This window comes from Lathamus discolor, chromosome 6 (genome assembly GCF_037157495.1).
Source record: "Lathamus discolor isolate bLatDis1 chromosome 6, bLatDis1.hap1, whole genome shotgun sequence".
Classification (NCBI taxonomy): domain Eukaryota; kingdom Metazoa; phylum Chordata; class Aves; order Psittaciformes; family Psittacidae; genus Lathamus; species Lathamus discolor.
The window spans coordinates 20,345,462-20,372,560 of record NC_088889.1 but is presented as its reverse complement, the minus strand read 5'-3'; the positions used below and the strand labels follow the sequence as shown (position 1 = coordinate 20,372,560).

Sequence of the window (27,099 nt, the reverse complement as noted above, 5' to 3'; positions counted from 1 at the left end):
AATATGTAGCTGAGTGTTGTATGGGGTAGTCAATGAAAATACTTACAAGCATGGATCATGGTGAAATTAGAAAAGGTTGAAATTTGTTATGGTCAGGATTTTTTCTTCCTCTTTTCCAAACTTCAGTATATAAATGAACTGGGATGTGAGAGTTGGTGGTGAGGTTTGTTTCCTGTGTTTCTTCATTATACTAGAGGAGAGATATTCTGCTGTCATCTGAAACATTTATCACAGCAATGGGCATAAGTATTTCTCCTTTGGGAGGTTAGTGCTCTGTGTTCTTTATGCAGGATAAATAAGATTTTTTTTTTTTTTTCCCAGAGCTATGTTGTCAAAGTCTTTAAGTGCACAATATTTGAGACACTGAAAATGTATTTATAAAGCACCGTGGGCCTGTTTCATAGCAGTCATTCTGTTTGTTTCAGCTTTAATCTTGCCCATTTTCCACCTGAAGATTTGATGCACACTTTTCCTACGAAAAGCACAGACTCCTACCTTTTCATTATCAGTGCATACACAGCACTTAGTAGAGAATGCAGCAAACTTACTTCAAAAAGCAAGGTGTCCCACTTGACAAATCTCTAAGGATTAGGAAACATAAGAAATGCCCAACAGCTGTGCTGAATTCTCTGTGGAGGATTCAGCTTGCTTCTTACTTCCAGTGGTTTCATGCACAGAGCTCATTTCTGTATTATTTGTGTCGATCCTGGAGACTTCAACTCTGCAAAAGATGAGCAAAACCATAGGGAGAGATGGTCCAAAGGAAAGAATGTCAGACAAGTGCTGTTTTCATCATCCAGACCTTATGGAGGAAAATGGCATACATTTTGGAGCGTCAGTTGTAACCTGGATTCATGTTAAAACCTAGGGTGAAACCGGAATGGTTGTTCTGTGCAAGGGGCTTGTTTGCCGTGGAAATATCTTCATGGAAAGAACAATGCACTCTTTCATTTTAGATAATGGAAAATTTCTGTAAGTGAAAGGACCAATGTAGTCAGATTGAAATGTTACATCTGGAGCTTTTATTCCATCTGTTCCTTTATTGGCCCAGAAAAAAATGACAGTGGGGAAAAAAGAAAGAGGAACAGAATCCTACGCTTGGGGCATACAGGAGGGAAATTTCAAGGCACTTTCTCCTTTCTGATAAGTTTATTCCTTGTTTTTGTGGTTCTAATTCCATTGCAAATTTTATTCCATGACCTGATGTTTTAATACTTTTGCTAATTCTACTCCGTGTTGAGTAGGGTTTTGCGTAAACACATCTTTAAATGTAGCACTGTGACACCTTAGCTTGTTTCTGGTTAAAGACTGAAATGGTGGGAACAGAATTAGAAGAGGCTTTTATGCACATACTCAAATATATTCCAAGGGAGATCCAACTATTTCTGGTTCCAGACGTTCTTGTGAGACAGGAAATGCAGGTAATCAGTTACAAGTTACTTTAGCAAGGGTATCATTGGCATAGATAAACATTCAGCTACTCTTAAGATGAGTCTTACGAACTTAATTATTTTATTATTGCAATGATGTCCTCTGGGAAGATTTGAGTTAGGAAGATTTGCAAATTAATTGGATGATCACGCTCAGAAAGTGAGAGGAAGGTTTGGGTTTGAGTGTGCTGTGCCTGTATTTGAACCCAGTGAAAAATACAGATTTAGTGACCAGTACGTAGAAAAGGCCAAGTATGGGGAGATGAAAGACTCTGCATCCTGTATTTTTTCTACTTTCAAGCTACTCAGTTTCCCACAGTGCATCAGTTTTTAAACTGAGACTTTAATCTACAACATTTTAGCCCCTTCCGTGAAAGGATCTTTTTTTTCTTTACTTTTCCCTTTTTGCCCACTATGTAAAGCCATCTGCTGTTTACATTATGTTACTTTGAGTGCCCAATCCCTTTCTTTATGCTTGTTTCCTTCTGTATGTCACACTACCGAAATAATCATGTTATTTGGAAAGTTCGTTAGAAAGTTGCTTGTTTTCATCTGTGGTGAGCCCTTTTGCTGGCAGCCACACAGTATAAGGCATGTAGGTACTACTATGTTCTTGTGTACTTGATATTAAGACTTGATTTACCAAGGGCAGAGTGGAGTGCAGTCAGCTGGGAGTGGTACCAAACACCCAAATTAGCAGTTTTGAGGGATGTACTCTTGTGCATCTGTGGCTTAGTGATGGTTTTCAGTATTGCCTTGACCTCAGGCATTGCAGTAACTTGCTTTCTGGACGCTTTAGCAGTCTGGTTGGTGTTTCACCTTCTGGATAAGATGTAGTGGGAAAAGGCTACTCTAAGTAAATATGGGATTTGATACTCAACTACTGCTTACAGACAGGAAGGAAGGCGTTTTTCATGTGCTGATTTCTTTTTTACTCTCTACTGGGAAATACATAGATTACTGCTTTACAGCTTTTCTGTTTGCTTATCCTGGCTTTTGATCAGGTATGAAGATAGATAGGCTGAGGAAGTTGTGGCTATTCAGCTTGGAGAAGAGAAGGCTGCGTGGAGACCTAATAGCAGCCTTCCAGTACCTGAAGGGGGCCTATAGGGATGCTGGGGAGGGTCTCTTCGTCAGGGACTGTAGTGACAGGACAAGGGGTAACGGGTTAAAACTTAAACAGGGGAAGTTTAGATTGGATATAAGGAGGAAATTCTTTCCTGTTAGGGTGGTGAGGCACTGGAATGGGTTGCCCAGGGAGGTTGTGAGTGCTCCATCCCTGGCAGTGTTCAAGGCCAGGTTGGATGAAGCCTTGTGTGGGATGGTTTAGTGTGAGGTGTCCCTGCCTATGGCAGGGGGGTTGGAACTAGATGATCTTGAGGTCCTTTCCAACCCTAACTATTCTATGATTCTATAATTCTATAGGGCTACATGGTAAAAAATGCTTACAAAACATTCATCAAGAGTATCATTGTTCCTGAGCACCTCCTTCCTTTCCATCCCAGTGACTCAGTTCCCTAGAAGCTAACTGACCTGACCTGGGGTTAAATTCATCAGTGGAAATTATCATCACCTTTATTATTTAAAGAACACTGTTTAATTAAAAAGAAGATTCTCCGCTATGCCTCTGCCTCTCTTTTTTTATATTTTCCTCCCTTTATTTAAAAATTCTATCTCAACTATGTATCCACTCAACCGCTTCAGCAATTTAAATAGTAAATATGTGACAGTACATTGACTTTCAAACATGGAACAGCTGTAATGCAAAAAAAAAAAAACCTTGGAAAAGCTAGCCAAAACCAGGGATGTCAGTGCTCCCTTCATTTTAGTGTCAGTATTAGCTGTGTTTAATTTGTTAAATGCAAAAGCAGTCATGGTATCAAAGATAACAGAAGTCTAGACCTGATGTCAGAGGTCTTGTCTTCTGGTAATACTGTCCATGTGTTTCTGATGGTACTGCAAGTGGTGTGAGCTCCAGAATGAAGCCCCATGCTCATTCCTGCTCAGCTGGGCCATAACCAAGGCTTGGCAAAGTTGCACCATGTGGGTGCTCAATTTGTTTGGCAGTTTTGAAATTGGAGTGTTATTTGAAGACAGAAAATAAACACCCATTTTTCTGGTACAAGTGTGAGTAAACATAGATAGCTCAACTGGATACAGAGGGTCTTCTCCAAGCATTTGCTCTGAATGGTGAATACTAGAGGTTACAAAAATGCCTATAGGAAAATGTACTGTCCCAGCTACTAGGAAGAAAATTAACTCTATCCCAGCCAAAAGCAGGTTTGATCCACCACAACAAATCTTCAAAGCAGTGGCTGAAGCTACAAACTTCCTTATAAATTCTAAGTACTGTTTACCTGCTTTCAGGATGGGAGCATGGGATGGGAATATGGAAATGGCCAAATGAGTTGGCTGTTGTCTAGCAAGTTTCTTGTTGAACACGGTGGGGATAGAAATGTTGGGAATCCCATAAACAGAAGCTTATAGGGCAGGGTGGCTACTAGGATCTGCTGTCCATCTGAGATCCACCACCACAAATGCTGTCCGAGCTAGAAGTTGTTCTTCAAAAGGAATCAAAAGAGGTCATTGTGGCAGGGTCACTGCCCTCACCCGCATATTTGAGGAGAAGGTGGTCATTACAATGTTTCCCCAAGACCTGGGCAACTGTCCTTGGTCTTGGATATGAATTCCACTTCTTTCACCTCTAGAGGTCCCAGGTTACCTTTCTGACATACCCACTTATTGTACCCTGCCTGGGCTCTTGCCTGTTTCTCTCCCAGATGAATTAATTAATCTCCTATGACCAAACCTGGCTATTCTTATCTCTTTCTCACATCATCCTTGTTTCAGTAACTCCATTATTTTCAGATGCCTCTGCCTGGTCCATGCCATATCCTTGCCAAGGCTGTTTGTCTCTGCAGAAAAGCAGCATTGAAGGTGACTTAGGAATATTTAGATTAAAAAGAGAAGCAGCTGATGATTGTGAGTAATTCCAGGCTTAGTCCTTATTACAACACGATGCAGGCATCTGAATTTGCTTAACCTTTGTTTTCTACTTGTGCTTGTTCGGATGCGTTTCATGATGTCTGAAGACCCTAACAATGGTCTTGTTTTTACTTTGAAAGGCACTCACCCAAGTTAAATTTTCCATTCTGAAACTTTATGCTGAAATACTCTGGCATTATGGCAAAACTTTCATCTGCAGTACCCTGTCCTGCATTTTGTTCTCAAAAAATTCAGTGGCTATGAGCTTTTAATACAATTACCTAATCACATTATGAGAAAAAGTAAATGTTTAAATTGAATGTTGCTTCCAAAACTGGTATTTTAAAAGATACCTTGCTTCTTGAAAAATCAAATTATCAAGATTGTATTTTTTTGTGCAAATGATTGCTACTTTTGAGGGTTTTCTTTCAACTTTTGCAAAAACTGCTGAGAACACTAATGCACAGTTGTAAAACATCTGAAAATGCTATAGCCATTTTAAACTTATAAAGAAGAAAGAAAATAAGAATGTTTCATATTGAGAAAAGATATACTTTTTAGTGTAACTAATAGCCTTTTATTCTCAAATGGCTTTCACTGTATGTTTACTGCTGTTTTGGGGAAAAGCAGCAGCTATAGTACCTTTCTTGAGAAGAGAAGCTGAAAACAGGCAGCTGAAAACAGTCACAGTCAGGTGGTTATTTGGCATATGGACAGAGAGGAGAAGATTGCACCTGCATTTACCATCCTGGTGTAGCTGACTTCTTGAGATCTTTTATCACTCATTATTTCATTTCTTTTCTGAGTTAAAAATAGTCCTAGGGTAACAAAGCATAGCAGTGCTTAAATGCTTAAATTCTTTTGCCTTTCCCTGTCATTCTGTCTTTGCTTCTGCTGGTGCTAAAATCAATACACATCTCCCAGATACGTCTCTGAAGCTGCTTGAGGCAAAGGAATCGCTCTGCAGTTTTACTGTCAGAACAGTGTTAATTCAGCACCTCCAATAATGCAGATAATGTGGAACAGTCTGGATTTAGACAGTTTTTGGTTTCTCAAAATAGATGGCAGCTTTTCTGTATTGATTTCAAATGGACCATGAAATGCGCATGTAATGAAGGTAAAAGGATTTGAAAAACTTTTTTTACCAACAACTTGAAAAATTACTAGTACAAATGAAATAAGGACCTCAGTCCTTATTGCTTGTCTTTTATCCACCTTTCCTTCCTTTTCTTTTCTTTCTTAGCAGGGGACTATTGAAAGGAACTTCTGTCACCTTGTAGGGAAAGACTATTGCAATGATTGGAGCTTGATACTTCCGTTGCCATGTTTATATCTCTAGAACTTCTTTTGTCACTTTTCTCTGAAGAGAAAGCATTACACCTAATATTCTTTTTGTACTACCCACAGATATAGAACCTGTTAAAAATTGCCTTTACTTAGGAAAATGAAGTGCTGGGTAACGCTCTTTTCCCTGACCAGCTGCTGGTTACAGAGACATGGTGAACAGCCTACAGAGCTTCTAGTTCATCAGCAACAGTATAGTATTCAGTCGTACTTTAAATCTAAGCATAGGACAAAGTCACTGCTTCTCCGTGGATGGGGTGTGCTGCCCTTGGAATGGTTTTAACAAAAAGGAATTTGAATGATTCAATTTCTATTTGAAATAAAGTAGGTGAAACAGTGAGAAATAGATTTGCTTTTGAAAGACTGTGATATATATATATACATTTAGTAGCTGATACTGAGAAATACTATCCTTTATTTTTCACTAAAGAAAGATGAAAGGTATCACGTGGAAGATCGTACATGGTAAATGTGTTCAATAGCCTTTCTCAGATGCCATCTCAGCCTATGTGAGGATCATGAGATGAAAAAGGAGAGAGTTTTCTTCCTCCAGTAATAAGGAAAATCAGGATACTAGGTGAGCAGTTACTTTCTAGCTGCTCATAGTAATTTGATACTGGACTGTGCCACAACAGTAACTTTTCTGAACATCCTTATGAGTTTAAATGCAAAGATATTCAATGTGGCCCTTAAAAGTCTGAATACCCTGCATGCAAATACCATTGGAGTATTGCAGAAATCTCTTACTGGCAAGTAGATTGGAAAATTATTAAGCTAGTCAAATTTTTTGAGGAATAACATTATTTCAGTAAAGAAGCTAATTTGTGAAAGAGGAAGCATTTCATCATTCTTGCCAAAGCATTTTTTAAAAACTTGTTAGCACTCTGTGTCCTCTTCCTTCTATTATGTGCTGATAAAACAAATGATGTATGATTTTTGTCATTAAGCATCCTTTGCTTTGATTTTTTTTATTCTTTAGTGTTACCTAGTGCATTATAAAATAGGGAAAAATGATTTAATTGTAATTCCTATCACCGTAATCTACCTCCCAGCGTTTAAATGTAAAAACTATTCCCTCTTTCCAGTTTGATTTCAAAATTATAGTTTCCTTGGAGGGAGAAATCTGAGGTAAACCAGTCGCTAAACATTTTTGAAGACAAAGGAGGTAAATATCAAACTTTGCTGGGGGAGAGGGAGGCTAGGGAAAGGAAAGGTCAAATTCTGAATTTCTAACAGTCCCTGGAAAAGACAGTGGCAAAATGTCTCATTCCAGTAATGGCTGGAAATGGCAGAGTAAACCAGCCTGGGCCACCAGCTCAGGAATGGGACCAAACATACAGTTTTAGCAGTTAGAGAGAGTCAAAAAAAGTTGGTAGGTAAATAAAACATATTTGTTGTTCTGCATTTGTTGGCTCGTTTTCCCAGTGAGTGTATGGTGTGCTGACTAATGCATGTTTTCATATGTCTTTGGCAACTTCCCTTTCCATCAAGGCGACTCTTTGTGGCCATGCAGCATGATTTTCTGCAGCCCATTGTCCTTAATGTACATCCACTTGGTACCCATTCACTAGGGAGGCCATAAGAGGACATGTTCTGCCGTGAATGCTACACACTGACTCTGCTCAGTGACATTCATTTCTTTGGTCTTGTCTACTTACAGAGCAATTAATGACTCTATGTCTGCATAAGGCAGGAGGAGATTTGTGGGGTGGGCGTAGGCTTGCTTAAATTATCTGTGTGTTGGTGGTGGGTTCCATGCAGGGTTGAAAGGATCATAAGATCCTCAGTCCATCTCAGTGTGTGTTCTTTAAAGTACTTATGTTTGCTGATTACTTGTAGAGGATGGGCCTGGAAATGGACTGTGCATTCATTTTGTGTAAATGAGATGAGAAATGGGCAAACTCTTACTACTTACAATCAGTAAACAGTAGCATTTCAGAATTTTAGTTTGTTGTTACTTTGGTTAGAGCACTCGAAAACGTCTTTCATGAATGAAAATAAATACCCGAGGTAAATAAATCAGTCCTTGAATCTGGCATTAATCTGCCCAAAATAATAAAAAAATGAAATTTAATAATAGCCTTATGCCTCTGAAGTGTTAAACAGAGATAACATCAAGGACTTTGGAGCAATTTATCTGACATGTTAGTTAACTTTTCATTAGCTTCTTACACAATTCTCATCCTTGCCTTGCGGATGAATCATCAATAAAAATAAAAACAGGTTTTACTCAGCTAGTTTGTTAATAATGTGAAAAATTGAAATAAATTAGAGTTTTCTTACCATAAATACCTTGGCTATTTCCAATTTGTATCAGTTCTGCAGTATTAAGTAGGTAGATTTGAAGAGCAGAACCAGAGCTCTAGTGGTGTGTGTAAATAATAATAAACAGGTATAACTTGTGCTTTGTTTCACTAGCAACTTTCACAGGGAAAATACCCCGTGAGGACTGTCCATGCTGTGTATATCAAACTGCCTCAGCTACTAACTGTGGTCCTTTAAATTGTACACAAATGTCCAGCACACTGCAATATAATCAGTGTGATCTCTGGCCAAAACCAGTCCAAAACAGACTGTGGACAATGAGCTGTTAATGCTGCTTGGTGTATACTTCACATGCTTTGGCTTCATTTCATGTTTTTAAGAGAATGTCCTGGTTGGAAAGGTGTGGGAGGTAGGGGAGGTTGTGAAGCAATTGGGATGGAGGTTTGGGTTGACTTAGTCATCAGGCAGGAGGAGCTGGGGTTGCCAAGAGTCAGTTGGGACTTCTGGCAAGGGGTCACAGCTCCTTACTGTGTCCCTGCTCTTTGCAGGAGGTTCTCTCAATGTGCTCCTTTCTCAACAACTGTAAAGCTCTTGGAGAGCCACAGGGCCCTTAAAACATCTCAAGCCATTAACACCTTCTCTGAAATTTGCTGTCTCAAATTGTTGTGCTCTTATTAGAAGGTTGCCTGAAACTTCAGGGTTAGGCTCCAGCTTCTTAGATATCACCTTACTGTAAACTGCGTCTTGTTTCCTCCATGTTTTTGAAAGCACACCACTTTTTATTGATGTAAATGCTGAGGGGGCTTTACAAAGCCACTCAGCTGTAATCCAGCTTTGTCCCAACAAAGTCATAGTCCTACCTCTGAGCAGCCCATTGTACGTCTTCTACCTTTAGCAGCCACTCATTACATCTTCAGGTAAGTGCCACCTTCCATGTTCCTCGTTTTGAGGAGGAGGAGGTTTATACATGGTCACAAAGATACTGGAAACTTTTCTTCGTGGGTGCCTTCAAAACAGTAGGAGGAAGTTGTCTATAAGGTTAATTGTTGCTGTTGTCTTGATTACCTGTGCTTTGCTGTCTGGAAACTTGTAAAGAGTGTCTCTGCTTTGCAATGCCTCAAATCCTATGTTCTATCACAGGTGTAGATAAAGATATGGCATGAGTTAGGGCCAGCATTTGGGCAGTCATAGCTGTTTTGTCGTGGTAGAAGCCCATCCTGCTCAACTGAACTGTGATGATGGTAGCACATGGAAGGTGACGGCAGATGCAGGACAGTGTATTCTCTGCCTCTATATTGACTGAATTTGAGGGCAAACGTGCAGGTAGAGTGTGCAAGTTGTCTATGGCTTTGGTGTAGCAGCTGGGCTAACACCCTGGACACTCTTTGAGTGATGCCGTGTGTCCTGTGTCTTAGACTGAATCCAAGTTATGGGGAGCATCATGTGGTGGCCAGGATATAGAAACCAGGCAGAACCTCATCCTTTAAGCAGTGCCAAGTCTTTGGTATCTCTACTAACTCATATTAGGAGCCTTAACAAGACAGAAGGTCTGTTAATTATGGGGGTGCTGGTCAATAGCCAGCTGAACATGAGCTAGCAGTGTGTCCAGGTAGACAAGAAGGCCAGTAGCATCCTTGTATCAGAAATAGTGTGGCCAGCAGGACTAAGGAAGTGATCATCTCCCTGTACTCGGCATTGGCGGGGCTGCACCTTGAATCCTGTGTTTGGTTGTGGGACCCTCACTACGAGAAAGACATTGAGGTGCTGGAGTGTATCCGAAGAAGAGCAGCAAAGCTGGTGAAGGACCTGGAGCACAAGTCTGAGGAACTGCTGAGGGAACTGGGGGTGTTTAGTCTGGAGAAAAGGAAGTTCAGGTGAAACCTTATAACTCCCTATGACTATGTGAAAGGAGGTTGTAGTGAGGTGGGGATTGGTCTCTTCTCTGAAGTTAGAAGGGGTAGGACAAGCAGAAATGGCCTCAAGTTGTGCCAGGGGAGGTTTAGATTGGATATAAAGATAAGTGTCTTTACTGAAACAGTTGTCAAGCATTGGAATAGTCTTCCCAGGGAAGTGGTGGAGTCACCATCCCTGGAGATATTTAAAAGACATAGTTGTGGCGCTTAAGCCAGCACTGCCCAGTCCACCATTAAATCATGTCCTTAAGTGTTGGACTCAATGATCTTAGAGGTCTTTTCCAACCTAAGTTATTCTGTGATTCTATAAAGCCCTGTGATCTTGGCCAGTATTAGCAGAAGGAGAAAATTTATGAAAAAAACCCCAAACCCCAACATTTTTAGCCCTATTATTCCAATGAAACCTGGCTGTAAGGGTTACATCATCAACTTTTTTTTTTTATTTTATTTTTTTTTATGGATGTGTGCTAAGCTGGGGAGTTGATGAAAGCAAGATGTTCTATATAAATCCTAAAGAAAGATCCAGGGATGGAGAAATGTGTAGTAATTTCTTCCAGTGTCATGGCAACCAACTCTACCCAGAGGAGGCATCTGATCAGTTAGGTTAAATAATTAGGAACAACATTGAATGAAATGAAGAAAAACAGCTTAGAGTGATGTCAGGTGGGAGGCTTAGCTGCCTTATAAACAAAATAAAAAATATGCTATATCGCTTCTGGAAGACTTCAGCAGAAGCTGAAAGGAAGTGTGGAGAGGAGGAAGAAATTGAAGGAATGAATGAGATAGTGAAAAAAAAATCATGGTAGAAACTTATTCACATAATACAGAAAGTATTTAGTCAAACCCTGAGTTTTGTTGAAAAATGCATTTTTATTGAAAATTACATATTTTGAAGAAAATGGTTAATTTTTTTGTATGTCCCAACTAACATGTCCCTGTTTTCCAGATCATAGAAAAGTTCTCTCTCGCTCATTCTCTTACTATGCTTTTCATATTTTTTTACACTAGAAACAATCTGGGGAAAAAAAATTAAAATCCTTCCCTTTATCTTCTGCTGGAAAGGTTTTAAAAAAATCAGAGAAAATCTTACTTTGTTTTTAAAAAACTTTTCACTTTGGTGATGGAAAATGTAGAATATAGTAAAGAATTAAGACATTGGGTTTCTACTTTCACTTTGGAAGGTCTTCTAAAACAACAAATTCCGATTAGAAAACACACAGGTGATACTTTCTCTCATTTTTCTGCTAAACTTCCCCAGGAAAAAAGTGGCAAAATAATAAAATGGGGAATAATAATTTTTAAAACCAGGAAATTATTCAATTTTATAAAACACTTCATTCTGAATTTTCCAATGAAAAATAAAACAGGGACAATTGAAGTGAATGACATATATGTAGCAAAATTGATTATCTTTCTTTGTAAAATGTATGTGTAAATGTCAAATATAAAGTGATTGTGATTGATAGTTGTTATTATTATCATTTAAAATTAATAGATATGAAGAAAACTTAAACAGTTTCCCAAAAGCCTCTTTCCTTTGGGAAATTTCCTGTACAGATTCTCAAAGGAAAAGATACACATAAATGTTTATTACCAACCCTAAAACTCACTTATCTCAGCAGCTACTTTCCGTTGACCTCAGTGAATTACCAATCACAACCTCTGGGAAAAATGAGTTCAGATTACTATCATTAAGAACCAAAGCAGGTGAGCTTGCAAATTTGGTTCAAAGTGTTTTTATTTAGGTTAGGTCAATGTGTGTTAATGTTATGCTTGCTAATATGTACTTGCAGGAATAAACACTTGCATAAAATGAGAAATATGTGAAAGATTGTTTCTCCCAAGCCATCAGCAGAGGAGATGAAGAGGCTTTGCTTCACAGATACTAAATCTGAATGCCTGAAAGATTAAACGAAATATTTGCAATTTGATCAAACAAACTGTGGGGAATAAAATGAACTCCATTGCAACTGTGTTTGCAAAACTGAATTAAAAATGTAAAGGCAACAGCTTTGCAAAGTCAACTACAATTAATAGTTCAGTATAAATCTAATGTACTGTTCTGCAGGAGCTTGGGAGAAAGCAGGCTGGAAGGCCTAAAAAGATGTGCTAATAAATGGATTGTTGAATTTCATTTTCATTGGGTCTGAAAACTTCATCCTGCAAGGTTTACAACTGTCTCTTACTCACTGTAGCTGTCAGTGGTAGGAACAACTGAATGTGGATGATTAAATTCCTGTATTAGTAGCACTAGCTGGTTTAGGTTATTAATACAGATGGACCAAAAATCCTGACAATGCTGTCAAACTCCCCATTCCCCATATAATCCCTATTCTGTTTATAATTTCAGGTGTCATTGCCCCTAACAAAGGAAATTTATAGCATACTTGCCCAGCTTCGGCTGAGGAGCACCTGGGGATGCTTCGTGTATTGACAAAATAAGTGGGGGGAGAGACCCTGCAGTAATTCCTTCAGCTGTCAGCATATGAACAAAACCATCAAAAGCCAGTTAATCTTTTGCATTCCTAGCTGATCTCACTGTTCCTTGAATAAGGACCATAGCTGTTCATCATTGTTATATTGTCACATGCATTGGGGTGACAGTGAGACTGCTGAACTTGAGGATTAAACATGTACTTAGAAAATTAATGCTTACACTTGCTTCTCAAGAGTTAATGTTCAAGAGACGTCCTGTAACTGTTGTAAGTGTTGGATCACATCTTGGACATTTTTATTCTGTCAAATCTCTCATTTATTTTCGCTGGACTTTTAGGGTTGGCTTAGTCACTCTTGGGTAAAATCCAAGGAAGAACAGCTTTGCCTGCATCTGCCCTGCTCTGGGAAATAGTCAGCCTTGCTGATAGTAGAAAGGTGATAAAATCTTCCTAATTATTGGGAATTCATCCGTGATGCTAATATAAACCTAAAAAAAATTCTGAAACAATTTAATTTTGCCCAGTTTTTTTTTTGATTGTTGTTCTTTACCCATAGTTATACCTAAGTGTATTTTTTTCCTCCCTTCTGGTGTTTTTTTCTGCTTAATCCTCAAATTAGAGTTTCTAGTTTGATACAGCAATCCCATCACAGAAGTGATTGTGAAAAGGACAAAATGAAATTCAGTGTCAGTGCATGCAAATGAATACACGCAGGCAAAAAACAGGTAGCTATACCCATAAAATAATGGTTTCTAAATAAGCAGTTACCACTCATGAAAGACATCTGACTGTTATTTCAGATAGTTTCTTTAAAATATCCATGTAATATTCAGTACCAATCAACAAAAGGCAAATAGGATTTGTAGACAAGTAATTGAAATGGACATTGTTGCACCACACTGCACTGTACTAAAACAAGATTTTGTAGGATTAAAAAGGGTGTCTAAAAGGTGGCAAGAATGAAGCGTGGAATGACTTTCTCAGATGGAGAGATACAGTAGACAAGGGCTTTTCATGACGGAGAAAAACACAGTGGAGGACAGCTTACAGAAATAGTGTTTCACAGGAGAGGAAGATGAGCAATTACTCACTTTAGCAGAAGGAGAGTTGGGATTTGCCAATGCAAAGGCTGGAGCAGCCTGCAGTCATTGCAGAACAGCATGACAAAATACAATGTCACATAAAGTTTTGGTGAGAAAAAAGCAGAAACAAATCTGTGGAAAGAGATATTCTTGGTTGAGATGTCTGGTTGGTGGCTAATAGTGACCATGGACTGGAAGCAATGGGCAGTTTAAAAAGTCCTTGGTCTCTAGGTTCATGGAAATCTGGAAGGAGTAGCCCAGAGCAGAGATGGCCCATGTCTTGTACTCTGATCATAAGTATCCAGAAAGGGCCGCAGTCAGAGGAAGGATTTTGGCTTAGATGACCATTTAGTGTGGTGCTGCATATCACCTCTGTCACTATCTGTGACATATCTGTGTAGGCCTTTCACAGGACATTTAAAAATGCTACAAAACAACCACAAAAATGTTAAAGTGATAAAATGCAGTTAGTTATTCTCCTCAGATACTCTCCAGACATCAGTGTAATTTCATTGACTTCGGTGAAATTAGTGTTAATGTAGGAATGGTAACGCAGTAAATCTAATTCCAGCATCTCCTTCCTGGAACAGGGAACAAGAATACAGAGAGGTAGTCACACAGAAACAAGTGCTGATCAGAAGAAGTTAGACAGGGAGGAGGAGAGCTTCAGGAGCTGCTGCCAGGAAATAAAGACACTTCTCCAGTCTCTCATAGTCGTGGAGAGTTCTGCAATACATGCACAGAGGCTGAAATAAAAAGCCAGATTTTATTTGGTTTAGTTTACCAATTTATGCTATCTTTTGTTGTTCTGTTGAATATGCTCAAACCCCTTCTACCAGGAGAGCATCAGTGGCTAGTATTATTTCCAGCAATGTTTTTATTCTTGGTATTATATAGAAGGAAGAGGTGGAGAGCTGTGGGACTTGGAGAAAGAGGTAGAGGTAATGTGCTCTAATAGAGTATTCAGATAGCTCTTGTTTCATTGTTTCTTGTTGGAGCCTATAAGGATGCTGGACAGGGACTCTTCACTAAGGACTGTAATGATAGGACAAGGGGTAACAGGTTAAAACTTAAATAGGGGAAGTTCAGGTTAGTTGTAAGGAAGAAGTTCTTTAGTGTGAGGGTGGTGAGGCACTGGAACAGGATGCCCTAAGAAGTTGTGAATGCTCCATCCCTGGCAGTGTTCAAGGCCAGGCTGGATGAAGCCTTGGGTGGGATGGTTTAGTGTGAGGTATCCCTGCCCATGGCAGGAGGGTTGGAACTAGATGATCTTAAGGTCCTTTCCAACCCTAACTATTCTATGATTCTATGATTCATCTGAAAACAGAACTGTTTGTAACCTGTGGAGTGCTGATATCCAGTTCTACACACACACACACATGTATATATATATATATATACATATATTACTGTCTGATCCTCTGATAGACAATGCAAAAATATATTTAAAGTACTGCCTGTGCCTGTCATTTTGCTGTGCCATTGCTTTTCAGCAGAACAGTTGTGGCACTTGCAAAGATGAATGTGGAGAAGATCTTCCTAGGACCATAGATTTTCTCCCAAGTGCCATGAATACTACCTGAATATCCTGAGATCCAAATTGACGTGTGTAGGAAATGAAGCCCTCTCACTAAGCACATTCATACTGATATCTTCCCTCAAACCCCTCCACAGGTGAGGACTGACTTTGTGGCAGCAGTGAGTGACAGCAAAGCCACAGACATACGACTGAAGTATGGTCCTAACAATGTGTCAGGGCAGTAGGGGTGGATATACTTTGGATACACAAAGAGTTAATTGATAATGATGAATGCTAATTTGAGGTCAACTTTTTTCCTCTCCCATTCTCTTGTTAGGATACAGGATGGAATAGCACTTATGATTTCACAGAGTATGAAAGTGAGAAACATGCTCATTTTTGCCGTTAAGTTTCACTTGACTATTGACTATTTTACAAGACAATCACCAAAGAAGTTCTGAAGAAGCTGTCAGGCTCAATGACAGCTCAGCATCTGCCACAGCTAAATCAATACTGTGATGAAGGACAGGTTCCCAAAGTGGATAATAAAAGTAGAGCAAAGTTAATTCACCTTGAAAGATTGAAAATGTTAGTGTGAATTTTTTTTTAAACAAAACCAACATCATTCCATCGAGATATGAGAGGTGCTGAGGTCCAGCCCTGAGAAGCAGTCTACCCAGGCATTGCCTTTACCAGGAGTGGGGAGCAGGCTTTATACCAGTCATGCACAAATGCTCTGATAAAATGGAAATCTGGTGCTAATAAATTGGGCAAAAAGGGGTTTGCATTGGCTGAGATTGTTAGCAGTGTGCCAGGAACCCATGGTTTGGTTTTGTGGAAAATATTCAAATATTCCATTCTAATACAGATTGGGGGAGGTGTGTGAAGACAATGAATGTGCCAGTTTTTCTTTGGCTGTTAAGACTTTTTTCTTTTTTTTTTTCCATGCAAGTAGGATTTTCTCCCATTGTTCAGATTTTAGAGGTTTAAAATCAGAAGACTGGAAGAAAAATTTTGCTAAGAATTATTTTGGCTTTAGAAAACCTGGAGGTGAAATGTTTCGGCTTTTTGTGGTTTTGTTGTGGTTTTTTGGTTGCTTGGTTTTTCTGTTTTTTTTTGGGGGGGGGATGTTTTGTTTGGTTTGTGTTTGTTTTGTGGTGTTTTGGTGTTTTGTTTCTTTTCCCCTTGGTTTTAGTGTAAACGCTTCAGGAAAGGCAAATTTAAGTTGAGACAGACTGTCAGCACCACATAGAAAACTTTATATGGAAAATTCTGCTCAGCTCTATTCAGAGATGCTGAATTTGCAGGACTGAGAATTAGAGGGAAGGTGCTTCTGTAGGTGACTGAGATGAGTAAGAAACATTATCATTCAGTTCAATGAAGCCAGTTTTGTTATCATTTTACAAAGCAAAATTATTCTCAAAATAATAGGATGTAAAGAGTATCTCCAAATTTGTCGCCTTTAATATTAACAGTTAAGTACTTTATTTTTTCCTTTTTTTTTTTCTAAAAATACCCTATAATTACACACAAAAATCTATCCACTCAGAGTTCAGGTTGATGAATTTAAGTACACAAAGAAAGAGCTACTGAACTGAAACAGTGCCCTTTACCTGTGTTCTATCTCATTAATGTTTTCAGGCAGATGCTGACGAAGTATGCACTGTTATGCTAACAGGTGTGGTTACCACACCTCTCAAGGCTATGTGTGGCCTGTGTATTGTAGCTGGAATAGTACATCTAATTGTCCCAAATCCATTCTTACTAATTGTGCTGAGATAAAGTTGAATGTTTAATTATATGAATAAGCTAAGTTAGATTTGTAAGGAATAGAAAGAATGATCAAATAAGGAGAGGGAAAGGAAAATTAGCAACTGCAGAAACTCTGAGCTTGTTCATATTGTGTGTATGTTCACCTTTATACTTACACAAAGGTATATCTGGGCATATGTACACACATATATATATATATTTGTGAGTATCTAAAACATACCAACATGTAGATTTATACAGAAAAAACTTTTACATTGGCATATGCAGAAAAAAGAACTTGGAGCAGAGAGATAGAAACATCTTCTAGTATAGTCCAGCACTTTGAAGGAATATTTACAAATTTCCTATTATATTTTAACAAGACAGGCAGTGTCTTGTAGTGCTCCTTGTAGTGCAAGTGATGTTCTGGCAGCTTGCCTCTACCAACATTGCTATCCTGGGTTCATCTTAATGTGACAAGAACTTGGTGTCCCACTAAAAAAATTCACTTAAAAATATTACAGAAAAAAAAGTATCATCAAGACTAAAAATCGTCGCAGCTCAAATCTGGCAACAAGCTGTCAAGTTGTTTCACATGGTAATACTGACAGCTGCCGACTTTGCTCAGAGAACTTTTCTCTGGAGATGATCCCTTTGGTTCTTGTGGTTCCATTCCATAGCTCTGGAGACCCTTTGAGTCCTGCGCTTCTTACTGGTGACAGTTTTGGCATGGTGAGGCACAGTGACGAAAGCACGTGGGATGGTTTTGATCCATAGGTGCCAGCACAGGCCAGTAAAGACAGCTCTCTGGGAAAGCAGCTTCTTTATTTCTTTGATGGAGAGGGGGAGAGATGTATGTGATGGGTAGATGATTGTTTGACAGACACGAGTCAGCTTTTTTTGAAATACTGTGAGATTTACATGGAAATGAGTTAATGTTAAAGATAGTACTCAAAATGGAGAAAATGATAAATACAGGATGAAACAAAGTGGCAGAGCTATGGGGCTGCTGGCATTCATGGTGAACATAAATCTCATGAATTCTGGTCATCTTCTGCCTCTCTGCTTTCCTTCTGCACCCACTGTAATTCCTTTAGGGAAGTGATTGCATTGTAATTAGCATTTGCCATTGCACAAGACTTTATGCAATGCGTGAAATGATAGATGTGCCATTTGGGAAGGAAGTGATGGATTTCTGAAGAAACAGGAATTATGAAGCATGAGTATAAGAAATGGTTTAGCTCACTAGTTAATTATTATTTGTGCTTATGTTATTTGTTCTTATAAATGGAAATCTAAATATTCCTCCCATAATTATCACTGCCGAAAGCTGTGATCCATTAGACCCAGCTTCCAGAGTTGATGAAATGTGTAGAAGAAGCCTTAACTCAGCCTCTTACTCCAGAGCTCTTAGGGAAAAAAAATAAACAAACCCACAATTAAGGGCCCTTTACTACAAGACAAGGATTTTTCAGGCACAGTGACGTTTTGCCTCTCATTTAACACAGGGTAATGCTGTTTGCCCTGCTGCCTGCTGTGGTGTAATTGCAGCCATTTTCAGGATGTGCATTCCCATATGATGTTTAATACTCCTGATTAATATGAGGAGGGGGAAGCAGACCCTAGCAGACCCAAGATATGTAAAGCTTTCCAGTTGCAAGAAAGTGTGGGAAATTGCATCCAAATGCCCAGAGGAGACCACCGAACCTGTGCTGAGCAGTGCTTCTGATGACTAGCACCGTTTCTCAGGTGAATGAACATAGGCTGTCTGTGGAAGGCGCTGTTGAGCAGGGAAGATGTGTGTGACCTGTCATTTCAAGCTGATTAACATCTGGATCATCAGGCACCTGGTGGACCCTGATGCTCAGGAAGGGCAATGTATAGTTTTATTGCATATGCTGCTGACTAGTCTTAGCCAACCTTAGATCATGGCTGTCACTTCTTCAGGGTTAGAAGCCAAACATACTGATAGCTGTGGACAACAGTAGCCTTAATTTAAGACTGTGTTTTGCAATACCAGTTCAGCCAGTTGCAACTGTGTGCAAAAATATTGCTAGTCAGATCATCACATTTGCATGGTGGAGTGGCATTGGAGCTTTAATGTAAATATTTTCTGTTAGCTAAGAAGTGCTCTCATGAAAAAAACCCCAACAAACCCAGCTCACAGTTTAACCATTTAAAAATTAGTGACTATACAAGTGCAGTTGAAAGCCCTTACTTTGAATAAATAAGAATTTATGAATAAAGTATGCAAAATACTTAACTGTCTCCAAAGCAGCTGTTCCACTCTGCTGTGCAAAAAGTGTCCCGTATAAAGGCAAGAACACAAAGTGTAAGTTCCTACAGTATAGTATTGATGATCTTAATTACATAATTACTTTGTCCTCATCAAATATGAATGATGACAAGGATTTTACACCCCTCTATTATTGTTATCCTCTTAAATTAGAGTTTGCATTACTATAGTATCAGGAAGGTGTTGAGTCAGGAAAACAGGGGTGAATGTCAGCTGGACCCATACATCTTACCTGATTGCAGCATGGCATATAGGAATGCATTGGCGATATGGAGTAGACCTCTGGATGCAGGAGTGTATAGGTCATGATGATGATGAAATCAGACTGACCATGGTATGCATTCGCCTAGACAAAATTGCATCCAACTCCCCCTTGATTTCAGCAGTCAGGTGATTTTGGTGGTAAGTTCAGGGTTGAAGTTAGCTGCTGAATCCAGACCTTTACCCTTTAGCTTCTCTTTTGCAAAGTGAGTGTAACAATGCATAGTTTGGACTTGTGGGAGGGTAAATATATTGGATTATGTGGCATGGGATAGTGCAGTGATAAGACTGCAGAGGTAGTTGGAGGAAAGATTTTTTCTTTTGCTTTTGGTACTTTTGGAAGTAGACTTTGAAAACTAATATGCTCTGGTGTTGTTATCTCCTCCCTGTTAATGGGGAGTAATTGTATTTAGGACACTCATTGAACACTGGTGTAAAACTGGTGCCAGCATTGCTGGAATTGGGGAGTGTATTTTAACAGCACAATGTTTATTGAGGCCGAGGGTTCAAAATCGAAATTGGCCTTTGAAGACATGTAAAACCACGGGGTTGTGTGGTGCTTGTACTAGCATGGCTGGCAGGCAGGTGTGGCTGTGGGATGGAGGTGGGAGGATGAGGCTGGCATCAAAAAAGTGCTATAAAACCGTGATAAGGAAGGGGGCTTAGAAAGATTATTTTATTCAGAATAATATGCTTCATTGAATAATGTTGTTGGATTTGAAGAAAGCCATTTACTGTGACAGTAGCAACCTATTGCTGCTGCTGCATCTTAGTGAGGCTGTTGAACTTTGGAGATGGACACTGCACTGTACTGCCAGCTGTCACACAGAATAGCATCTACAAAAGTTTTGCAATGTAATCAGATGTATTAAGGTGAGGTGGAAAGAAATAACAGAAAACTGCTCAGCTTTTAAAATAGTAAATCAGGTATTTGGGTACCGGGCTTATACCTAGTTATATCTAGTATCTCTATATTGGAGTTTGTACTGAATCTCTCCTCAATGATATTGCTTTAACAATGTCAAAATAATAATCTTGCAAGAATACTTCATTCCAAACATTCGTTGAAGAAATTGCAGCCAGCCTCAGCATGAAAAAATGAGTATCTATGTTTTCCCAGCACCAAGGCCTCATAGACTCATAGAATCATTTATGTTGGAAAAGACCTTTAAGATCACCAAATCCAACTCTAAACCAAACACTGTCAAACCTTAAGATGGTCTCAAACCAGATCCTCTCCTATGGTGGGCCTAAGGTCTTCATTCTCACAGTCCCTGCGTCTGCCTTCCAAGACTTGGGTGGTGCGGTCAGAGCCTTTTCCAGTGAAGACTGGCATGCTTGATACTTGGGAGAAGAGACTGACACCCACCTCACTAATTTTCTTTACAGTTAGAGTTTGGAGTCATATTGTATATGCTTAGATAAATAATAGTCTAGCGTAGGGCAGACTGTAAGGAAAATTGGATCTCTCAAGCAAGCCTTCAGTTCCTAAAGACAGATGCTTGTTTCTGGACATATTTAATATCCAGTCAGTATAATCTGACTCTATGCTAAATATAATCATTTATATGCAATATAATAATTTTATTTTAGAAAGGTCCTTGTTTTTGAACACGCAAAAGATTTATAGAACAGTATTGATAAATCATTCAAAAATGGTTTATGTATGTACAAATACAGTAACACTTTTTATATATAAAAATGCATAGTGCTGAGACCCTTCCTTGTATATTAATTAGAGGATATTTTTCAACACTGAAGAGTAAAAATCGAAATAAAACCAACATTTGAATCACCTACCTCACCTTTAGGACTCAGAAAAAGTATTTATGTATCATTATATCAAATTAATCTCTATGAAATCTAGTACTTTTCCAGATTTAAACACATGGGACAATTAAGTAAATAAGCATTGCACGACTGTAGGCACGTAACATGAAATGTCTGGAGAAATGCAATTAATAAAAGAGAAGGTGAATAAATGCAATTTGACCTACCCAGACCTTTCAAGAAACTGGGTATTTTCACCTTCAACCTCTGTTAGCATCATCTTTCACTTTTCTTGTAATGAGGGAGACTAAATTTAAACTCTTGAAGTGTATGTATACCTTTTTAGAGATTATTTAAATCCTCTTACTGGCAAGAGAGGCACAGTATTTTATTTCCTTCAGAACCTTTTGCAAATGATCTTTACTGCCAATTCTGCTTGCCAAAAATAATTAAAATCCAGACAAAGTGAAATGCCCTTGGTAGCAGTCCTCTGCCTTTCTTTTTTTAAAGGTGAGGAGGAAGGTTCACACTTGGCACTTCAGCATCTGCTCATTAAATAGGGATGCTCTGAGAAATCTTTGTTTGCTTAACTACAGGCATTAAGGATTATTGATGAAGAGTGTTAAACCTTTACAGGCTGAAAAAGGCAACAGCAGCTCACCAGCAGGGGATCCGACCTGCTCTATAGGTTCCTGAGCTGAGACATGCGGGGCCAACTGGGGAGCTAATCCAACTCACCTCTCCGTCTTGTCCCATCTCTCACATTTGCAGCTCACACAACTACCCCAGCTGCAAGTTGGGTAATGAAGAGCAAAGACAGATAAACTGTATTTTTAAGGCAGACTGATCTCTTCTCATTAGACTCTCCTAAGCAGAGGGTCCTTTCCCTGTAGAGAAGTGTCACAACAGGTGTCACAAATGCAATGCAAATTATTTATGTATTATTTCCTTATCAGCACAGACTTGTTCTGTTGCATACCAAGACCTGCAAAACAATAAATAGTAGTTTTTTTTTTTAATTGCCTTCTTTTCTAAGTATCAGATTGTGATGTTTTAAACCAAGCCAGCAACTAAGTACCGCACAGCTGCTTGCTCACCACCCCCCCTCCCGCTTTTCCCCTTCCTGGGGGGGATAGGGAGGAGAACTGGAAGAATGTAAAACCTCCAAGGATGGGGAGATGATTTACAGAGAGCTGGATTGTCTATGCCAGATTACGAAAAATGTGCTCAAAACCTGCAAATGAGTCTCATCAGCTACCACTGTTGGCGTAGGGAAGCACCACCGGCAAGGAGAGTATTTGAGGCACGGCTTCAAAGCTGGGAAGATCTGAGTAGGTTCCCCTTAAATATTTGACAAAGGCCCCCCATGCAGTAACCTGTAAGAGAAGAGGAATATTCAGATGAACTCAACCATTTGTCTTTACCATTTCTGATAGGAGACAAAGGTTTCCGACAAAGAGGTAATGCTGATTTTGTCTGTGCTGACTCTACAAGATGTAAGCTCCTGAATTCTGGCTTAGAGAGATACTTCTAGGTAATGCTTTCGGTGATTTTGCAGGCTTGATCCCGTGATTTATCCTATCCTTTATTTCTTGTACATACATACTCGTTTAAGTAAAACTTTCCAGGATGTGATACAGAACTAGAATTTCTCTTCTGACTGTATATTTTCTACAAATTGTCTCTGCCAAAAGTAATATTTTTTGCAGAGAAGGTAACGTGTGCCAGTTGCTTCAGACAAGCTGTTTTCGCCGTGATATTATTTGCTCTTTTCAACCTAGGAGATATCAGAGTTGAGTCTCTCTTTTCCTGACCTTGCAGGGAACTGTGTCACATTTTTAGTTAGCCTGGGTCTTCTGTAGGTTTGCATGGTCACTTGGGTCTCATGCATTGTAACTGCATATGCAGTCTAGCTGTAACTACATTCTGGGGACAGTCTCAGCTTCTCTTTACATTTGTAGTCACAGTAATTTGCAGGTGCATTTAACATCAGAAAGGGAGACAAGAAGCATTGTACACTCACATATCTGATGGGCTGAGTTCATGATAGATCAGCAACTGTTCTTCAGAAGGACGAGGGATGTTGACTTAGAAGAAGTGATAGTTCATCAGGTTTTCCCTTCTACAACAGTCCAAAAGAATGGAAAAAAGATGAAAAAAGAGAATAGTCAGGTGGCATTCACCAATCTAGACTTTTTTATAATCCACATACTCTACTTTGACTGTTGTTACATATCTGAATGCATATATATAGAGAGAAAACCTTTCTGTAGCTAGCAGGTGTGATGCAACAATCAGTAAAGCAAGGTAAAAACCTACCCTTGCAAAAAGCTTTATTTCTGGTTATCGCATACAGTATTAATCTGCTGTTTTCTAAAAACTGAAACCTCATGTTTGACTTTGCTGCACATTATATGACCTTGTTTGTTATGTTCTTGTGTGTCAAGATAAAAAATCCCAAGGCTTTGGTAAAACAATCAGCATCACATTTCTGATGAACTTCAGCATCTAATTTTTACATGGATGTAGTAAAAAGCGCTGTGAGAAACTGCAGTACAATTGTTTTGTTATACAGTTTTAGGAAAGCAGCTTTTTTTCTTTTTCTTTTTTTTTTTTTTTAATGTGACCTCTCAAATAGGTGTGATGGACAATAGTAAATTAGTATGAAAGAAAGTGAGTTTTCTTGAATGAGGTAGAAATATCTTGTTGTGTAGAAGGAAGGCATTATGCACTGAGAGATGGAAGACATTATTTCCTTTCACAGTGGGTTATTTCTTGCCATTTGTAGGCTGCAGTTATTTTTCAAAAAAGCCATATGGAAATGCATAGCAGCATTCTGCTATAAAGCACCTCTGAATGAAGATTATTAAAAATGACAGGCACATTTCTGTGTATTTGATAACGTGAAGAGCAGAAGTAGTGCCACATATTGGTATTATGAGATACCAGTATAATTCTGTTTTCTGCAAAATCTGTAATGCCTAATGGAAGAACGTCATTTTGGGCTTGCTTGCAAAGGTAATTACATTGTGACTCAATAAGGCATCTTGCACTTGCTTGACTTTAGAAGAATCTTTCCATCCACCACTATTTAAGACAGCACCAGTAAAGGTGTGCATTTAAGTTTTTGCTTAAATGCTTTGCCAAATTTAGCTTTCATTTTCCATCAGTGTTCACTGTATCACACTTCTAATAATACAAGGAGGTTTATGCCTTTTCTGTTGGAAAAGCTTACTTAAAGCATGTGATTTTCTCAATTATGGCATACCATTCTTTGGTATTGCACAACTCAGCTTGCTGAGCTTGACAGTAATGGTGGCACATGTGGAAAGAGGAGAATCAAACCAGAAGAGAAGGTAACTCCAGGAATGGGTTTGAGGTAGTGCTTCCTATTCTACCATGTCCTCCTTCTGTCCTAATCATATGCCTTCAGCAATGGGACTTTCTGCTGTTCCCTCATCAGTTTTTCTCTCATTGAAATCATTAGCTGACATCCAGAGTTGATGTGACATACCCAAGTTGTCTGCTGGGACTGGGTGTGAAAATGGACTGTGAAATGCCACTCTGAATCTTTCTTGTGCACACCTTGGCTTTTGACACAGGACCCTACTTGTATAGATAGCTCCTTGACAGGCTTCCCAGGTTCCTTTCTTCTCCATTTTATTTCTTCTTTGGGACTGAGGCCATTCTTTACTCATAGCACATGCTAACTAAGATGGTCTTACAAGAGTTCAGCATGGTTCTTTGGATAGTGCCTTCAGGGTTTACTGGTAGGCTGAAGCTACATTTTGAAAATTAATTTGGATTAGGATAGAGTGTAGAGTTAAAATGCGCTGTCTGTTTTTAAATAATTCCATGTGTTAACATTGTCTGTATGACTGATTTTGTAAATCAATGCACACTGAGTGGCTGTACGAGCAGTATAGGTAAATTCAAGAAATAACTCTGTACATGTATGTCCGCGAGAGTATATGCGTAAGTAGAATTTTTCAGTTTACATCTATGTATTTGCAGTAATCTGTAACCATACATAAAATTCTTTGATCTTATCCTTGAATTGTAAGTAGCAATAGCTGGAGCTTGCATATTTATTATTAATCACCTTTGTTTTTTTTCAGCTCTTCTTTATGCAACTATTTTTGGAAACGTCACCACCATTTTCCAGCAAATGTATGCCAACACCAACCGATACCATGAGATGCTGAACAATGTGAGGGATTTCCTAAAATTATATCAAGTCCCCAAAGGCCTTAGTGAAAGAGTCATGGATTATATTGTCTCAACCTGGTCCATGTCTAAAGGAATTGACACAGAGAAGGTATGAGTACATGAGGTAACAATTTAGACAGCAAGAGTTTTGTGTCCATTGTGTACATTCTTAGAAACAGGAATGTATAACAGCATATAACTCACTAACAAGTCCTTAACTGCACGCTTCTCCGTTATTCTGTTTGTCGTGATCTAAACCTAGATGTTTTAAAAAAAGACTGCTTTGCTGCTTTGGAAGTATGCATTTATTTTCCGTTATGGTAAATGTTTTCAGATTTCCAGTCTTTCTTTGCCTAAATGTTAAATAATTTTAATATACTTAACAATTGAAATCAATGGGAAGTCGGTCTTCAAATTAGTCCGTGAATGTAATTTGATGTCTAACCTACATTGGTATTATTCTGAAAATTATTGGCATCTGTGAGTTGCAATGAAATGAGTTTGATTGGCTTGGACCTTTGCTGATACCCAGGACATCGATGTATCCATCAGCATAATTAGTACAGGATTTAATGGCAATAGAGATTGATCTCCTTGAGCTAAAATATCATGGCTAGAACTTAAGGTCTTTGGTAGAGAGATATAGAAAATGTGGCACTGCTGGCAGCCATGTGGGGTAGAAGTCCTACAGGACTTTAGCCTTTAGAAAGGACTGGTCATTTAGGTTTCTTCAAAAGCCGATTAAAGTAGAAGGCCATCTTTGGAGAGTGATTCACTGTGTGCCAGGACAGGCCAAGTGAATTGTCCTCAGGGCGTCTCTTTCCCCATGATATGTGCAATGAGTAGTCTTCGATATTTTAGAGAACTGAAGTCAGATGTGAAGGTTTCCAACTGCAATACCTTGAATGCAGGCAAGATAAAACAGTTTTAGGTCTAGATTTTTGGTTAGTGGAGATCAGCGACACTCCTGTGGCTTCTGTGGACCTGACACACATCAGCTGAAATTAGGCATTCAATCTCCAGTTTCCATGAAGATTTCACTCCTAAGAACTTCAAAGTTTGAGGGAGGGTAAGAAAGTGTCATGGCAGATTAATATCTTAAAATGTCTAGTGCTTGCAGAGGTTTGAACTTCTTGCTTGAGTTGAATCTATTGCAAGATAAGTGATGATGATGCAGCTTGCTCAGATAGGCCAAGAGGAAGTTGCTACACTGAAAAATTTAGTCTTTCATCATGCTGATGCAATAGCAGTTATCTTATTAATCATGGGCTGTAAAATTTGGATACCATCACAAATACAATTATTTTCAGTAACAAGGATTTTGATTTCTTTGATTCTTGTGCTTCAGTATGCCACATTCTGTAATATATTTAACTTCTTATACACTAATACTCTAACTTCCCAACCCTGATTCATGCAGTGTTAAAAGTGAGCTTTTATAGTGTAAATTACTGTAAATGCATTCAGTCCTATCATGTAAACTCAAAACCATATGAAAATTCAACTTTCATTTGCATTTATCTCCTTGCAGTTAAACCAGAATCCTGTATTATTCCACTACAGTTTCATTAGATTTTAATGATGCTTTGCAGTGAATTAGGAGAACGTATGCTTTAATTACTGGAATTTCCTTCCATAGTTTCCGCATGTCCGCTTTTATAGATTATAAAAATGCAGTTAGAGCCATAATCTTCGACTCCTGGTAAGCAGTGTTCTCTCATCTGTAAGATAGTAGTGGCTGCTTAGCTAGATAATTAATATGGCTGTAACATCTGCAACTTGGGTTTTTAACAATTTTCCCTTGGTAAAGACTTACCTAAACTTAGGCTTGGATCCAA

The 27,099-nt window shown here is 38.8% G+C and overlaps 1 protein-coding gene across 1 annotated transcript in view; it reads left to right on the top strand.

Annotated features, from left to right (window-relative positions):
* The window catches only part of KCNH5 (potassium voltage-gated channel subfamily H member 5), a 153,860-nt gene that overhangs the window by 76,528 nt on the left and 50,233 nt on the right, over positions 1-27,099 (top strand). The window contains exon 8 of the mRNA XM_065684377.1: positions 25,171-25,370. Coding sequence (XP_065540449.1) covers positions 25,171-25,370 — 200 coding nt within the window. The remainder of the gene's footprint in view (positions 1-25,170; positions 25,371-27,099) is intronic.